This window comes from Pleurodeles waltl, chromosome 4_2 (assembly GCF_031143425.1).
Source record: "Pleurodeles waltl isolate 20211129_DDA chromosome 4_2, aPleWal1.hap1.20221129, whole genome shotgun sequence".
Classification (NCBI taxonomy): Eukaryota; Metazoa; Chordata; class Amphibia; order Caudata; family Salamandridae; genus Pleurodeles; species Pleurodeles waltl.
The window spans coordinates 853,352,164-853,369,708 of NC_090443.1; the positions used below are offsets into that span (position 1 = coordinate 853,352,164).

General features: G+C 40.6%; 1 protein-coding gene across 2 annotated transcripts in view; it reads left to right on the plus strand.

The window, feature by feature from the left end:
* The window catches only part of PLPP3 (phospholipid phosphatase 3), an 83,887-nt gene that overhangs the window by 26,712 nt on the left and 39,630 nt on the right, over positions 1-17,545 (plus strand). The window contains exon 2 of one of the 2 annotated variants that reach the window (XM_069232601.1): positions 11,480-11,637. In XM_069232601.1, the coding sequence (XP_069088702.1) occupies positions 11,480-11,637 (158 nt within the window). Of the gene's footprint in view, positions 1-11,032; positions 11,191-11,479; positions 11,638-17,545 lie in introns of both variants that reach the window. The other variant, XM_069232602.1, reaches the window with a different exon arrangement.

Here is a 17,545-nt window from a genome sequence, read left to right on the forward strand (position 1 = left end):
TACGCATACCACTGTGGAACCCCTCCTGGCTTTTCCCTGTGAGATGCCCACTCCTGGGCAACCTCCAAGGTGAAGCCAGGCATCCCAGTGCTGTTGGGGCCGTTGTGGAGATTAAGCAAGCTATTGCCCAGAGTGGGACCCATGAATTAGATTAGGCACCAATGCGAGAATTATCAGGTCTGAGGAAATTGAGCCCAAGACCCCGCCGAGGCAGGAATTGAACCCTGGTCCCGGGCCAGATTTCTGCATCAGGGTCTGCCGCTCTAACCATTGAGCCACAGTCTCAGTCTTACTTAAACAAGGATGGTGGCGCTGTTGACTGGGACGGCCGCCTTTTCAATATTACGAGCAGCAATGGAATCCTCAGCTGACCAGCATTGAGCATAGTTGATGAGATGGGTCATATTACTGTACATGTACGTAGTTGCTACCCTTCCCAATCATTATTTGTTGATCTCCTTTGCATTTTATGCCATGCACCTATTTTCCTAAAAGCGTATTTGACACCATGACGAGGTCAATAGTTTTGACCTACAAAAATATTATATCACCAACAACATTGTCTACTACTATTTTATACCAAGTGAAGTATATATCAATATTCTTAGCTCAATATCTTCTTACAGTATATGGACCTTTCAAGTTGTGAATTGGTTGAGGTAGAGGATACAGTATTTGTGTCATATTATCTAACACATGCGATATAACACATGTAATATAATGGTGGAATAATGCCCAGAGGAGTCCACGAGAGGTTAGCAAGCATGCTGTTCATTATTCGGTCACAGTCTTTCTGAGCTCCCTAAAGATAAGTTCATGTCCTCTGCTGAAAATACATTGGATGCTAGTTGTTGTGCGTATTACTTTTGGAAAACCCTAGAAACGCCAGGCACTGCTACTTCTTCAATCAGAGAACGTAATTTAATGTTTACCTTTTTCTATGTACAACAACAATCGAACAAAGACTCAAGAGTCATTCCTTTCTTGAATGATTGTCAATTGCCTGTGAGCCCTGGCTGCTGTGGACATGACAGTACTTTCAGTAGATGTTTGAAGGTTAAACTGCAGTACCGTAACGTCTAAAATATGTAGACAGCCTAGCTGACTTTGTTACTTTTTGTTCCTTCATGTTTCAGTGCCTTACCCTGCATTTAACACATGGTTGTATGAATCAGTGGAGCATCTATTTAACCATGTGGATCTTGCTTCGTCCATTGATGTTCGGTGATACCATGAGACATTATTGCTTTTTGTGCAGAATAGCATATAAGTCTGAAAACCAATGAGGTCCTTCATTGTGATGATTCTTTCACTTACAAACAGAGTGACATGGGGGAAAGATGGATTCCAAAAACTTCCACGTGGAACTGTTGGCCTGTATACCTGTAAGGTTCCTCTGTGTCACTGGTATTTCCTTTTGCTATACCGATGGTTGCATGCAGACATTTCTGGATGTCTCTGTATAGGATCCAATACCCACAGAAGTGAGTGCATCTAGAAGGTTTTTACATGTAGATAGTGTTTAGGCAGCTTAAATTGGAAAACACTAATTTCAAGGTTCCTTCTCTAGGATCATCTACTAAGAATTCCAGCAAATGCTTGAATTGTTCATCTGAAATCCAGATATTCTTAAAACCAATTCCAGTGTCTGGGCATTTTAGCAAGACTCCATATTCTTGATGTAGACTTATCATTACAATTATGTTTTGAAAACTCTGAATACATATTGTCCTAAGTGCCTTTTAAAGTAATTGTCCTTTATTGAGGTTTTATTTGGGAATACCTATCCAAAGTTAGGAAAATCGACAAACCACAGCTATCAGTCAACCCCACCTAGAGAATCCAGTCTTTAAAAACCAAAAAAAAACCTGGACAATCTGCAAACATAGAAGTAGGACTACTATTTTGCATCAGCCTAGAGTCTCAGAATACCTTGATTGACAGCACTTCCCAACTAGAAAACACAGACATTGATGCACTAAGGGTAACAAAATGGAATGCTTACACACAATATCATCTGTGCTACTTAAACTGCTACGTGATAAGGGCCACTAACATACCTTGCACTGGAACACACAAAAACGTGTCCCCCTCTCTGTTTTGTAGTATCTCTCTTTAAAAACAGCAGGTATGCTAAATGTAATGAAATTTGATTGGACAGATGGTGAAAGTCCCTCACTGTTCCAGCAAATTTGTCATGGTTCCAGCAAATCAGGGAGGCCTAGTCTCCCTAACTCCACCAATAACTTAATTTACACATTCTGTAATGACTTACATTTTAATCACATCTGTGGTGATAGGATAGGTCAGCGTAGGTAAAGAGACAACCACTAGTGTATTGTAAAATGATAATCTATGCTCTTTAAGACATTTTTTCCAAAAAGGAAAGAAGAACTACAAGAAGTCATCTGGCATTTTCAAAAGTAGCATTTGCCTGAATGATTTATTAATTTCAGGATTTTAGCTGCTATGAAGCAAATCTTCATGGTCACGGTGCCCAGATGTGCTTCAGTGTGTGGCAGGCCTCAAGCTCGCTCGCTCAGCATCTGTGACCTTTGAGGCATCAATGCCAGCTAGGAAATTAACCATGCCTAGATTTCTGATTGAAATCATTCCTGCCCACTGTATGCCAGCACTGGCACACAACTCATGAGTTTTATAATAAATTATGCCTATTATCCATTAGGGTTCCACCCCTGCTCAGCAAAGCCCTCTCTGAAGTTACTCTAGCTGTGTTCATACCTTCAGCATTTCCAGATGGAGCTTGTTGAACATTTCATAACAAGGAACAGGCAAGCAGCTCCGTGATTTATTTAGATCCATAATTGAGAGGCTAAGTAAGAGCTTTGGGGAAGATCAAACATTTAGTACACATGCTAAATAAAAATAAATTTAGTATTAAAAAGGATCATGTTGATTTACCAGTATGTACTTCTTGCCGACTGAATAAACAGAAAATATGAAAGTTGGCAAAGCCATTGCTTTGATCCGTGTTTAAGTGAGAGGCCTGTATGTTTCATCCATTTGATCACAGCGCAACACGTGTTGCCACTTGGCAGCATTTATGGAAACAAGACTCAGACTTGAAAAAGTGTGAAAAAGCTTCATTCCCAGTTCCTCCAAGAGTCCTGTAATGCCCTCTAATTCTGTAATCCTTCAAAAATGAGCATGCAGTCTCATCAAAAGACTTACAAATGAAATAAAAATACACTAAAAAATGAGAAGTGAACTTTACATTTTATCGTAAATGGTTTCAGTGCTTGTATTTTGTTACAGAATTTTATGCTGGCTTTATTTGCGCAGGTGGCTGCTGGCAGTTCTAGTCCAGGATCCATGTTTACAATGGGAATATTGTGAGGGCTAGCAAAAAGTGCTGGGGTGGACACCTTTAAAGATTCTCATTTATCTCAGTCCTAGGGAATGGTAAAAACACAATTAAAGGAATCTTAGATGATAGTTAAACATGCCACGGAATCTAAGCACTATATTGCTTTTTATGTCTTCTGACGCATGAAGATATCCTGTAATAGAAACTGAAAGGGTAGTTTGTAGTATTTTAAAATCCACAAGGACATTTGTGTTTCTAGTGTTTCCTAGAATCATTATGCACCCAAACAAAACACATATAGAGGGTGTGGTTCCTCATGTTTGGATCCTTCATTAAACATACGGCAAATCACCCCTCCTCCCTTTGTAAATCTAATTCCGACAAAATAGTTTGCCTTTACAAACACTAAAAAATAAGACAGTAAAATTAGCAGTGCAAATTTAAGGTGTGAATCATGGTAAGACTATGCTATTTCTTTTATGTGTTGTAAGAGAAAACAGAGCGCACCCCAACATCCCTGGGAACCTGCAGTGCTGTAGGCACAGGAAGGGGTACAGTGGTTCCTTCAAGGTCATTGACATAAAAATGTTGACCATACAGTCCGTTATTATTACTGAATACACATGCATTGTTAGAGGTTCCATTCATTAACATGTGGGCTTTTCCATATTTTCGTGACTGTGTTACCAGGATACTCACGGAAGTCCCCTTAGCCAGTGCTAGGCCAACACGCAATGCTCAAGGAAGGTGGATAATGTAGACCATCCAGCAACTTGTTCACATTTTGTGCCCTCCTCCCCCAGGATGTAAATATGATGCGCTTAGGGAGGAGTCTAGGAGGGTCTCCCTGGTCTCTTAAAGACCCCTTTTGGAAAGATCCAGTCACAGATCCCACCCCTTGTCTTTCCCTGGGGAGTGGGTAATGTCGCCTCACTAGGTGTCCTTTTCCACAGAAGCAGACCTTAGAACGCGTACCTTGCAGCCTATTGTTGCTCCAGGGCCCTTTTGACTCCACCCACAAGAAGGACATGGATGTATACACAAGGGTTAGGGCGGCCAGAGACTGCACGCACACTGGTGAGGGTGCTCAGGATCCCTTCAGAGATCAAGGGGGGGCTGCATACCTTCTTCAAACAACAGCTGACACCCCAGTCTAGGAAATCCACTGGGAGCAGATACACACAAGCACACACACTAATACCATGTGTACCTGCAGCTATGTATTTCACGCCGTTACCTGGGCATGGTTTGTAGTGCTAGGAATGGCCTTTGATTTATCTTGGCACTAGGACAGGGTTTTATTAGTGTGCCACAGCACAAAAGATCACTATGCCCTGTTGTGAATATTTGTGCATGCACGAGTAATGCACAAGTGATGAGAAATGCAAACGGACCCTGTACTTCTGCATTCTAGCATGGCAAGGTTGATCTGTCGGAGAAGGCTGCAATGATTTGCTGTGACAAATGGCTTCTTGGGTTACAGCAAACACTGGCCTTTCCTTGCTCTGAACACAACCACACACCAACAGGAAATCATTAAACTCCGCTTCTGGGGGCAGCGTCTTTTCTTAGACCGTGTCTGCCATGTAGTCATGCTGACGGGCAAATATTTACTTATGCAATATCAGGTACACGACTGTAAGAACTTTCCTAGACTACAGCGAAAGGCTTCCTGCTTGGAAGCGGTTCCTTCTTTGGAAATAAAGGCGCTGCCAATAAAAAACGCTTTCACTCCTGAGTTTTTCAGTAGCGTATTGTGAACTTTGCCCGGGACTTAAAACTGAAACTGTTATTGCGGTTTCGCAGCTGTGTAACAAGGGTTGAAAGATAAAGTTAAACTGTTTTTGTAAGATGAGGAGTGTTTTGATTAATCGGAATGGGGTGCCAACCTTTGGGTGCTGTACACACTGACCTACATTTGTTGTGCTGTCGTTGACACATGCTGATGGTGGTTTTCTGAAGAAAGGAGTTTCCCCATCTCTGCCTGAGTCACTGTGCTGTACCAAATCTCACCAGCAGTTGGCGACCCTGCAACAGTGCCATCACTGTCCCACCACACCTCAAACTGGCTTGGAGTTGCTGTCATATTGATGACACCCTGTGTGCGCAACCTGGCAGATGTGTGGTGTGCCGCCGTACTGCTCCTGCTTTATTTCACCACAAATCAAGAAGGTATGCCAATTGATAATGAGTGTTGGATAAGGCTGTTAGTGCTAAACACACATTAACTTACAGAGGAAGTTAATGTATGCTTTTCATCTGCACATGTATGTGCGGAGCGGTTCAGAGTGGGAAACATCGGCAGGAAGCCTTCTCTTTAAAAGACAGCACAAAAAGTGTTGGATGGAATGTGTGCATATATATTTTAGTCGCTGGTTACTACACTGGGGCACATTCCATTCTATTGCTTTTAGGTCATCTGTGCCTTTGCAAACAAATACCAACTTACTCAAATTAGCATTGGTCCACCATAGGGGGTGGTCCTGTGGCACAGTGGGGTTAGGGCTATGGGCATACGCCTCCTACTTGGAGAGATTCTGAAGTGATGGGTGGAGTGTTTGTGCTAACTACTATGGACCACATTCAGTTCTATCCCTTTAATACCACCAGTGCCATTGCCAGCCGGGATCAACCAAATGCAGATCTCTTTCGTTTTTTTCCTTTTTATACATTACAATAAATACTAAAGGAGATATTGTGAAAAATATCCAAATGCTCACATCAGCTGAACTCATTATGGATAATCGGGATATATGCGGCCTGCTTGATTTGAATACCTGGTATTAGCTGTTAAGTGCTGTGATTCGAGTTAAGGTACACTTGACTTGACATGTTAGGGCCTAATTTAGAGTTTGGGTGGTGGGATATTCCAAAGGTGTCAGATGTACAGCCCACGTATTATAAGTGCATTAGAGTGTAATGTCCTGGTAGTACGGAGGACAGGATATCTGCTACGCTTTCATGGAGTTTCCCACGTTCCAGACTTTAAAAAAGCACCTTAGTCTTCAAAAGGCTGAAAACCAAAAGGGCATCAGTATAGTGCACAACTGATCAGTGTCATCCATAGAGAGGACTAAGTGATTTCTAGGATTCTGCAGAAGTGACTTAACATTGTATTAAAAAATGAGCATTTTGCATGAATGAACTTTCCACGTTTAGCTCTTGCTTTATAAGCCTAGAGTCTAGACTACATTGAAGTCCAAAGGTACATAATGTTCCATTGTGAAAGAAGTGGTACCCTACCAACTGAGCTCCCAACCAAACTGATCCAGTCCTGCAACTCTTGGTGAGGCATCCATGTGAGGCATCTCCCTGGCTCCTGCGAATGTAGCACAAAGGAGCATTTTCATTGAAACATCACTTTACAGGGACAAGTTCTGCTCCGTCTAAGGCCTCATTGAAAAGGACCCAACCTATCCAGTTAAATCTGAAACCCCCCAGTCACCAACACTTAGGCCACCAGTGCTTCCAAGCGGAATTATTATGTTTGGGTCCATGAGGCTTACCAGGGATTGTGTAAAGAAACTGCATGAGCAGAGAGCAGTCTGTGGAGTGGTGCTTGCTGCATTCACTCTGCTAGCTCAAGGCTTTTATGTGGCAGAGCTATACGTTATTTCAAAGTTATTTAACTTAAATGCCATGCATTAACTGTATTGCAAACCTAAGTTAAGTGAAGGAGCCTCGACTTTTCTAAATAGGATCAGAATGCTTGTGTACTGTTGTTTAACCACAGCATTGACCTGTTGCAAATAGTGTATCCCCTAGGTACACGCTAGAATTCCTTACTGGGCTGTGTTACTAAGCAAATACTTCCTCATCAGTGGCTTTATGGGTGGGTGGCCTGGGCTTTGTTTCTTAGAGCCTTGTAAAGTGTTAGCTTTTCTCGGACATCTGGACACAGATTGAAAATCCCACACTCCTCTGTTTGTCTAACTTTCCTAGCACGAAGATGTTTAAGTTGAATTGAATTGGATACCTGAAAGGAACAATGGTTTGCCTTTTGTATCCTCCCCACACACCCTCCCTCAAGAAAATAACAACATGTTCTAGGCAGACATCATTTTTTTTTATATACAAAAGTGACTGTTACAGATTTTGGTGACAGAAGGTCTACATCCACGATCTTGTATTCGGGAGAGGGTTCACATTGCAATCAGATGTACTTCATTGCTCGGGATGTTTAGCTAATGACTGACCATCTCGCATCCACGTTTTTTCAACTGAATTTATCCAGAGAGACCTGTTTGATAATGCACTAACTTCAAAACCTGAGCAGACCTTGATGGGTCAAATGTATGACTGCTTCTGAAGCAGACCCAATCAATCAATCAATCAATTAAACTCAGGACCCATTTACTGCAGAAAATAATAGTGATACGGATGTTACATTATCCTCTTTGGGTGAAAAAAACATATAACCCTGGAATTGTATTCACTTTTGATAAGAGACTCCTTACATGTTATTCTTAGCATCAATACATTCTAATCACTGCGTATACCAGGGTTTGTAGAAACAGGGATTGATAGCTTATTACCTTTGACAATGAATAGCTGAAGAATGCAGAACTTTAATCAGGTAAGTATGTAGCTATTGCAGTAAAGCCTCAATACTAGGGGGTGGATAAAAATAATTGTTTTAACAACAGACAGGCAAATTAAATTAATTTAAAGAAAATATGGATATCACTTTTGTGACCTGTGTAGAGCTCTCATATTGTCTATTGTGAAGCAGATTATATACACACACTGCTCATCCATCTGTGCGCTGCATTTTCAGCAGCTGAACTTCCTACATCTCATCACTTAGACCCCATCACCCTGGGTGAGTTTATGGTTCACACAGCCTAGGATGTGAACAGGCGGGCTGCAGTGACATCATCATGGTCGTCAAGAAGTATGGTGCACATCTCCCTTCATGTTGGGTTTGGTGCGAGCAGGTGCCACAGGGATGCCATCCACTGGCCCCTGAGGCTAAACATAGTTGCAGCATGGCAACATGGTTTATGACACTCCCCAGGGCAATAAATTAACAAATTAGCTGAAGTTTATATGTGGGCTAGTTTCAGTCATTTAAATAGCTGACACGTTCCATTAAATGTTCCGCCAGTGAAATATATCAGAAAAAGAATTATTTGCTGTATTCATCCAGAATGCAAAAAATTAAGAGAATGCCTTCATTTAATGGTTGAGTAGTGACTGCACGTTCTTATTATCTTGTCGTCGGTCTGGTATGTTCTGTAGCTAGTTCAGCTGTTTTATGTTTGCATACGTTCATGACCTGTTTGGCACCAAATGTAATTCCTAGGCCACTTTAGGGAGCCTTGGACAAGCAACAGCGTGTGGTTTTTAAGCTGTGTGCTACGACTATATTTAGTTTTGCATCATTCCCATGTCAAGAGAGAAAACCTGAGGTTATGGTTTCACTGTAAAAGAGGCGCCATTGAATTGAAAATATCCTATGCGCGCCACAAGCCCAAGCTAGAGAAAACACAACCAAAACAATTCCATCTGTGTGTGTTAACTGTTCTGTTTGCTTAAAAGAAAGGAAACCACACACAGCACAAGTATAATAACCATGGCATTCTATTGTCTGGAAAGTACTGGGCATAACAAGTGATGTACATTCTCTTGCATCAAGTCAAAAAATGAAGTCCTAATACTAAATGAAAAGAGCAACATGTTCCCAGAGCCTCCTTAGCTCACAGCTGGGTTCTATTATTTGAACGCCATGTGGCCTGCAGACATGTAATATGAAAACTATTAGAGGAGCTAGAGAAATAGCAGTGGCCACGTAAGTGTGCTCTGCGTGGTCCCCGGGATGAGGTGGAATTTAGAGAATAAGTAGAGGGTGGGATCAACCCAGGCCTCATCAGCTTTGACAAGAAATCCATTACAATATCAAGGGTTCTAACCCAAATACCGACACCAGGCGGCTAGCTGGCTTCCGATAGACTTTTCAAAGTCAAGAGTACAGGGTTTCAAACTATTTAGGTAACAGAATATGGATGAGAGGGATCCACTAGAAACAAATTGTTTGTTGGGAATTTGTGCTGAGAAAAGACGATCATTCAATGATTGTTTACTGACATGCTATAAATGGGGGTCGCTTTATTACAAAATAACATTAATTTCAAAGAATAGCATCTCTCTGTCTCTGACAGTTTTATTTTATTTTTCTGAAAACCAGTGAAGTCCTTCTTGTGCTTTTCAAAGCAAAACAGAAATAAAAGATGGTGAATTGATCACTGGGGATATTTCACTCCTTAGGTGGACTCAAATTCAACCAACTGAGAAAAATGAAGGTAACAATATCTTTAAGCAGAGAACAAGTGACCACATTTTGGTGACAACACTTTGAACTATGTCAGTGGCAATAGTGGCAAAATGCTATTTCTCGTGATCAGAAAACAGAAAATGAATGTTACACTGTTATCTTGGCCATTACTCTGCTTTTAGGTGCAATCCCATGCCTTCTGCTAAAAACACCATACATCATTTCTTGCTTATGACATGACCTAGAACCACCAACCACAACCTCTGTTACCTAGCTCAACCTTATAGAACTTTGGAGAGCACATATATTTTATCTACCCCTGAGGGCATGCAGCTCTTTAACACACAGATTTAAACTAGAAAGAAATAGAAAAAAGTATTGTTGTTCAAGCCTGTTGAATGTCTAGTCACTCCTATCATAAAAGGTCTTTAGAAAAGGTCACGTTTGATCAAAAAAAATAAAGATGCTTGTATACTCCTAATGTAGGTGATATCACACAGTGTCTCAGTTATTTAAAAAAAAGTTGTGGGGCTTTAGATTTTTGTTAAACACAAGACAAATAGTCAGGAAAAAAATGTCTCTTTTCATTCCCTTTACCTATTTTATTATGAAGATTTGAAATGGAGAAGGAACTTAGAGGAATGGTCCTAAAAGTCAAGGCAGTGTCTTCAGAACCAAAACACACAGAGATCATGTTTCTGCTTGTTTTATTGCTGACTTTTAAAATGATTTGTAAATAAGCGTTTCTTAAACTCATTTTGTGAATATTTCAGTTCAGCGTCAGAGAATATGCTGTAAGGAATTGGTCACTTCTAGTTCTGGAGTAATTTGGAAGTGACCAAAGATCACATGACCCTGAAAAAACTTCCTTTCCTCATTCACAATGAGGACATATTCACTCATGTGCCTGCCACCATCAACAGGGCCTCAAACTCCACGGTGAATGTTCTAAGATTCAGGTTTTGTCAGTGATAACCCCATATGCAATTCTTTAAATATTCTTTGAAGTATTGGTGGAGGAGTGATGTGCTAACCTGACAGGTGGCAGGTGAGATGCAAGAAAATGTTCCTCCCTTCCCCAAGTACTCGGTGCTGGATCAAAAGCAAATACACTTCAATAATAGTTGATGGCATTAATCAATTGATCATTTTGCAAGAAAACATTAAAAATCAACGTAGTGTTTCGAAAACAAAAGGTTAACAGAGTCATTCTCACAAGTCATTTTATTTGTTTGATAACATATTAAGAGTGCTGCTGTAAAAAACAATGTTGATGCATGCCTTGAGTGTTGAATGCAGCTGTCCAGTAGCCACAGGGCAGATTCCTTTTCCACACATTATATAATGTTGGCATGAATTATGCCTACAAGTATTACTTGGTTTAATCATTCAGGCCAGTAACACTCATGTTCTACAATTTATTTACGCAGTCACTATCCCTGCAGCAGTGATGAACACATCTTCTTATATCAAGCCCTACAAGCGGGGCTTTTACTGCAGCGATGACTCCATCCAGTACCCCCTATTGAAAAGCACTGTACCTACCCCTGTGCTGCTTGCAGTAGGAGTTCTGCTGACGTTCATATCTGTAAGTTACCAATCTGTGGCACACAAGACTATGCTGGGACCCTGCAAAACATACACAATGATGCCCAAATTAACTACTCTTCATACGTTTTGCTTGCTCTGCATTTTATCGAACAATGAACCAATGTGTGTATTATGACAACTCTATAGAGTAAGACTTAACCTAAAGCCACTTCCTGAAAGAAAACTGTGTATGGATATTGCATTGTCCCAGTGGGTCTGTGCTGCATGTCGTTCATGTGTGTCCATGTTACTGATGTGTTTTTGTGTCTCTCTTGCTCTTTCGCTAGCTGGCCTGCCCTTCCTGGTTATTGAGACTAGCACAATCCAGCCATACAGACGGGGTTTTTACTGCAATGATGAAAGTATCAAGTACCCATCCAAACCAGGAGAGACCATTAATGATGCTGTGCTCTGTGCCGCTGGCATTCTCATTGCCATTCTTGCTGTAAGTCTGCGATCATACAATCAAAATGCTCCTTCCTTTCTGCCATCTTGCACGCTTTCCTCTGGCACACACTACGTTCAGCACGTACAAATATGGCTGCTCGGCTATACACTAATGGATTATACCTGCAAAAGGAAAGAAGCCGAATCTAGGAAACTTGGCTGCTTCTATTAAGTATTTATGGTGTAATCAGGCAAATTACATTTAATTACCCCGTCTGCCTTTGAAATGTGCAGACCATAAATATTATACTACCAAGGTTACATTTTGCAAGTAGAGGAGCAAACCAAGCTCAGAAACCTGCAATCCTTTGGAGACTGTGTGCCTCACCAGAACACACACCTCCAGCCATAAGATACTGATGACACACTTTCTAAGCTAAGGTAAACATAGAAAAAATACAAACTAGCTTCCACTTTCTGAACCTGAGGTACTCATAACAGTCTTAATAAATAAAGGTTAGGCAGAAATTACATCTGCTTATTTCACATGTATTTGTGCTGGATGTAGTGGTGCTCTTCATTCTGTCTAAAAACTGTTAATTTGGGGCAAATTGACTGGTGCTGCTTTGCATGCTTTTGCTATCTGGTAGTCTGTTACTGTTGTCAAATGTTGCTTTTTTATATATGCAAGTACAATTAGAGACAAAGTTTATAAACATGTTTTTTATCATGTGTAATGAAATGTTTTGTTACCTGTATCAAGCAAATATTCCAGTTTTAGCAATGTAAACTCTTTTTTTAATTAGAGGTTATAATTCATTTTTAAAAACATGAAGAAAGCTATTCCAGCATGAAGGGCGACTGAGCGCTGTAAATTCAAGAGAGGCTTTACATATTTGAGTTTCACGTGCAAATTACATTTCAGGAATATACAGCTGCATTATATTTATGCATGCACATAGTTTAAGATGCAGAGGGATTGAGCGATTTGACCAAAATCAAAGATTTACTATCGAGTGCCAGAGCCGGGATTAGAACCCACTCGACCAAGTGAGTCGATTAGAGTTTAAAGAGAGGCATGGACACGCCCTCTTCCACATAATCTCCCTACATCTTCTCTTCACTCAAGTCTTGCTTCTAATTACTTAGAGGCAGTGATAAACAGGCGTGTTGGGTTTCAATCAGGAAACACGTGGAGCAAAAACAACAATCAACCGAACGAGTTAATCAATCTGCTGTCAAACTAGAAACATTAGACTGATTTATTGTCTCGGATCAGGGAGTGGGCCCGATAAAGAGGTAACTGGGCGGTGTGTGGAATACTAGGGGATTTTTAGTACTGAAGGAAAACTGTAAAAGGAAAAAAAAAAAAAACAGCGACTCAGTGTGAAAGTGATACTGCAGACCGAACTACGTCACTCTGATTGCTACCATGCCTCATCTTTTAACACGTGACTGGACAAAGGTCAGGTGGCCTGAAAAGCAAGGTCATTGGACAGCTTTACATTTAGTCACAGAAGAAAATTCATTCGTGAGAAATGCTAAGATTTGTTTTGAGTGAATATACACAAAAACCACATGACGTGACTTGAGTCATAACAACATTGAAATTGTTCCAAATATTAATAACTTTTCAATAATGTTAATGTAGTGCGCAGCTAATCATTTGCTTCGGATGGATTTTACTAATCAAATATATCAGGCCACTGTGTCGTATTCTATAATAAATGCAAAAATGCCAAAATCTGACTCTGGTCTAATACACACTTCATTTTAAAAACAATGTCGTGTGCCCACTAGCAAGCTTTAAATCATGCAGTTCTTGGCCCTGTCACATCCGTGTTTATTTGAGAAACAGCAGTGGCATTTAACCGTACGTAGTCTGCATTCACAAAAAGTCTATTTTGTATTCTTGTCCAGTCAAAGAACCACTATACAATAATGAGAAAACAGGAATACTCATTTTCAAGTTGGAGCGACTGACCACTTGGCCACTGGGCTTCTCTCTGTCGTTTTCTTGCTCTCTCCATCACACAACTTTCATCTCTAACAGATTAAATCTCCATTGGGCCTGTAGGTTCTCCCCCAGGTTTCTTACCACCGCGTAGGGTCCAACAGCTACCTTACGAAATCACCAATGCCCTGCACATATGTTAGACATATTGAGCAGTCAGCAATAACGTGTTCGCGGGATTGCTTGCACACAAACTATGGTCGAATTTAAGAGGCTCATTAGTTAATCCATCATTTGGGTGTGAAAAGCAGTGTTTTAAATATAACACATAGAATTAGAAGATGTAATAGTTCTCTAGTTACAATCTACTTCATATGTGTCATTCATTAAGGAAGCCACCAACAAAGAAGGTGGCATGTAAACCTAGTGGTTCTTTGGAAATGTTAAGTGCAGCATCCTCCCGTGGTTGAGCGATACACAGGGACATAATTTAATCTTTCTTTAATTTGAAAATTGCCATCTATTTTACAGGGCGCCAGTACAAAGGTTTTAATTCACAAAAACATTTATGCCTAAGGGAAGTAATACCAGAGGAGTACTTTTTAACTTACTTTAACATGCATTTGTGACTCAGACACTTCTCATAAATGAATATCCCCTAAATATTCACATTTTATTCCCATGTTAGGTGGTTTGGGGCCAATTCACAAAGACGTATAAAAGTACATAAGAGATTACTACTGGAGTTCTACATTACAGATGTCAATATGCTTTTGTGAATAGGCCCCGATGTGCTTCAAATACCAAAAAAGCATTGCAAGTTGTAAACAACAAGTACAATAAGCAACGTTAAGCATCAATAACAAATACTCTGGGCACAGAAGCATTGCAGATCTCCCTTCAAAGGATGTCACATTTAAAAAAGCCATACCTCTAGTGTGTGGCTAGGTTCTTGCATGCAGGTAAAATTCTGTCCTGAGGATCTTCAGTTCTATTACTCACAAGTCTGATGGTAGAGTCTGTCCTACAACTGAACAGCACACAGCCAACTCTGAACCTCCAGAGTGGACAAATATGTATCAAGTTGTACGAGGCATCAATTCTTTTGATGAAGTTTGTCAGTCACATTCTCGATTAACTAATGTAGTTCCACAGTGGATTTGAAATTATGCTGACATGTAGACTAATGATTCAACACCTGTAGACATAAAATACTGGTCTAGCCCAAGAGCAGCACCAAGCGCCTGATGTATCCAAGCGTTTTATCCATTCTCTGTCTATGGGCAAATACATTGATACTTAAGGCCCCAAATTGTCTTTACACTCTACAACTTTACCTGCTTGGCAAGTGTACGACATCAGCACACCTCACTGTACCATACCAGCTAATAATTAACAGACCACTGACCATCCCACAGCACACTCACTGGTGTGTTGATCCATTTTCAGTTAATAGTATTCCAAACGCATGGCCCCCTTATCATGGGCAGGGCTACTGGAATTATCCAATTGTGCTGCCTCGGCTATTTTAGAATAATTATAAGTTTGCCGCATAATCCATCATCTGCCACATAATGTGCAGAGTTTAAAAAAACTAAATGTGTTTCTAGCTCAAACGGTTCAAAAGTTGCTAAAAGTATAGCTAAGGTTTTGTTGCACTATGGATGGTCCTTTGCAAAGCTGTATTGGTCCCCTTTCTGTTGCTTATTGTCATAATTTGGTGGTAAACTGTTAATAATAAGGCGCAACCAATGCCCATACAGTGCCACCAACTTTAAACATGTTGAAAGTTATACCATAATAAAATGTGCTGCATTATGAAGCCTAATTTGGCTTTTCTTAGTACATAATTTACTCAACCATGCCACCTAATTTAGCCCTCTCCTGCCGCATAATTCCAGTGGCCCTGACCATGGACATAGACCATGCTGTTTTCGCCTGAATGGGACATGGTACGTAGCTCCATTGGTGTTTTGAAATTAAGTAACCTTTTGTGTCAAAATGTCTCAGAATTCCACTAAATCATAGAAGATTAATGAAGAAAGAAGAAAGTTGGTTGGTACTAAAATCAGTTTAGTTTATGAATCATAATATCATATGAAATCGACCATACTTGCTCGTGGTACATTGTGCTTACCCTTTCACTTATTGATTTTTGGTATAAGTGACATTTACCAGAAATGTTTCTTTGTGAATGACACCTCATTGGAACATTGTTGATTTAAAAATACCTTTGACTCGGGTTCCTCGATAGGTTTATGGGTCTCCTTTTATAGACCAAACAATGGAAAATGAGGCAGCTGGTGGCAATAACCCAATGCTTCTCAGGTGGTCGACACCACTCCTAATTATGAGGCAAGTGAAATGCAGGTGTGCAGCCCTGACCCATCTCCTCTGCCAAACATCTGGTTATAGGTTTTAGACCAAAACAAGAGGCATTGGCGGCACAGGGAGAAGGATAGCAGGCAGTGGCAGAACCGACATAAAGATTCTTGTCACCAACACTTGTTCCACCATTTACTGCCACACAAACCCAACATGACACGTACTGCTTTCTAAAATGGCCGACTTCAAGACCTTAGTGGAGCAAAGGGATGCCTACATTTTTTCTTTCCAATAAAGACGTCCTATATTTCATATTTTAACTATCACCCCCTCTGCCAAAATATATTCTGATTTGATATGTTTCCTTCTCAACACACTTGAGTGTACATTTATGCATCTGGGTTACAAGTGCAATTTCCCTTCAAATACAAATGATCTAAAAAACACCATACCCTGTGCCTTAAAATCAGGTGAAGTTTGAAACTGCACGTTCCTCTAAGTGCAAAAAGCTCTACATACCAGTAGCCCAAACAGTTGCTGGACAGCTGGCGCAGAAGGGTGCCATGGTCCTACCCACCACACAAACTTCATATATTCATCCTAGACAGTTACAATTAAGTGGAGCTCCGAGTCCTTTATGTGGCTCCTGAAAGGCTTTTATGTCGGCTGTTAAATAATAACACCTTGTAAACCGCCCATTTGGGGTTCACAAAGTGTTAAAGCAGCCCTCCTCGCTAACTCTAATTGCAAGATGTATTCCGTGTGGGAGTTTCCATCTGCAGTTCCAAGCTGTTAAATAAGGAGGGGACCGAATGCTGCCTTCCAGCCTGGCACGAAGGGGCGTGTCTTGGTTTGAATGGAGTTAAACCATGTGCATGTTTATTACTTCTAGTTAACTATACATCGTTCAATGCTAGGCTCATATAAAATGGGCCTTTTTCCTTTTATTGCACGGGTACAAAAACATTTAGCTAATGAATAGAATCCTGAAGCTGTGAGGCCATGGCCAAATGTAATGCATTTATGATCAGGTGTCAAAATCTAATCTAAGCATCACCTCTTCTGCAGAAGTGAGACATTTGGACTTCATTCCAAGGCCTGAACTTTGTTGAAAAGTTAGAATACCGGGAACCCTTCTCTTAACTACAATCTTAGCACTCCCAAAATCAGCACTTGCCTTCAAGTGAAGAAAAAAGTCCAAAACTCCATCTTTGTATGTCAAAATTGTCAGATGCAATCGTTTGCTAAACTCTGCATGGCCCTTGCATGGGTAAAAGTGAGTACTGCATCGATAATGCATCCAATTGCCAAAAATATTAGGACTTCTATAATTGATTCCACTTGTAATCAGATTGTCAGCAAACTGCACAGGGCATATTAAAGCTTTGCTGGAGATTGGCCTAGATCAATCACTGTGTCCTCTGTAGGAATGGACTGAATGAAGCAGGTACTTCAGGCCACACGCTTGCTTTAAAATATCTGTTTTGCACCACTGTTCTGGCTCTGTAATGTGACTCCCTGTGCATAATTTGGAAACGATACATTGAGATATGCATGAGGTGTCCTAATACTTAATTGTATAAATAGATCACATACTTCTGCCGAGGGATTCACTAGAAAAGCCTTATCGAGTTCTGCTTCTGGCAGCTAAGCTTTGTTCCATATAATTCTGCATCACCATGGGTGG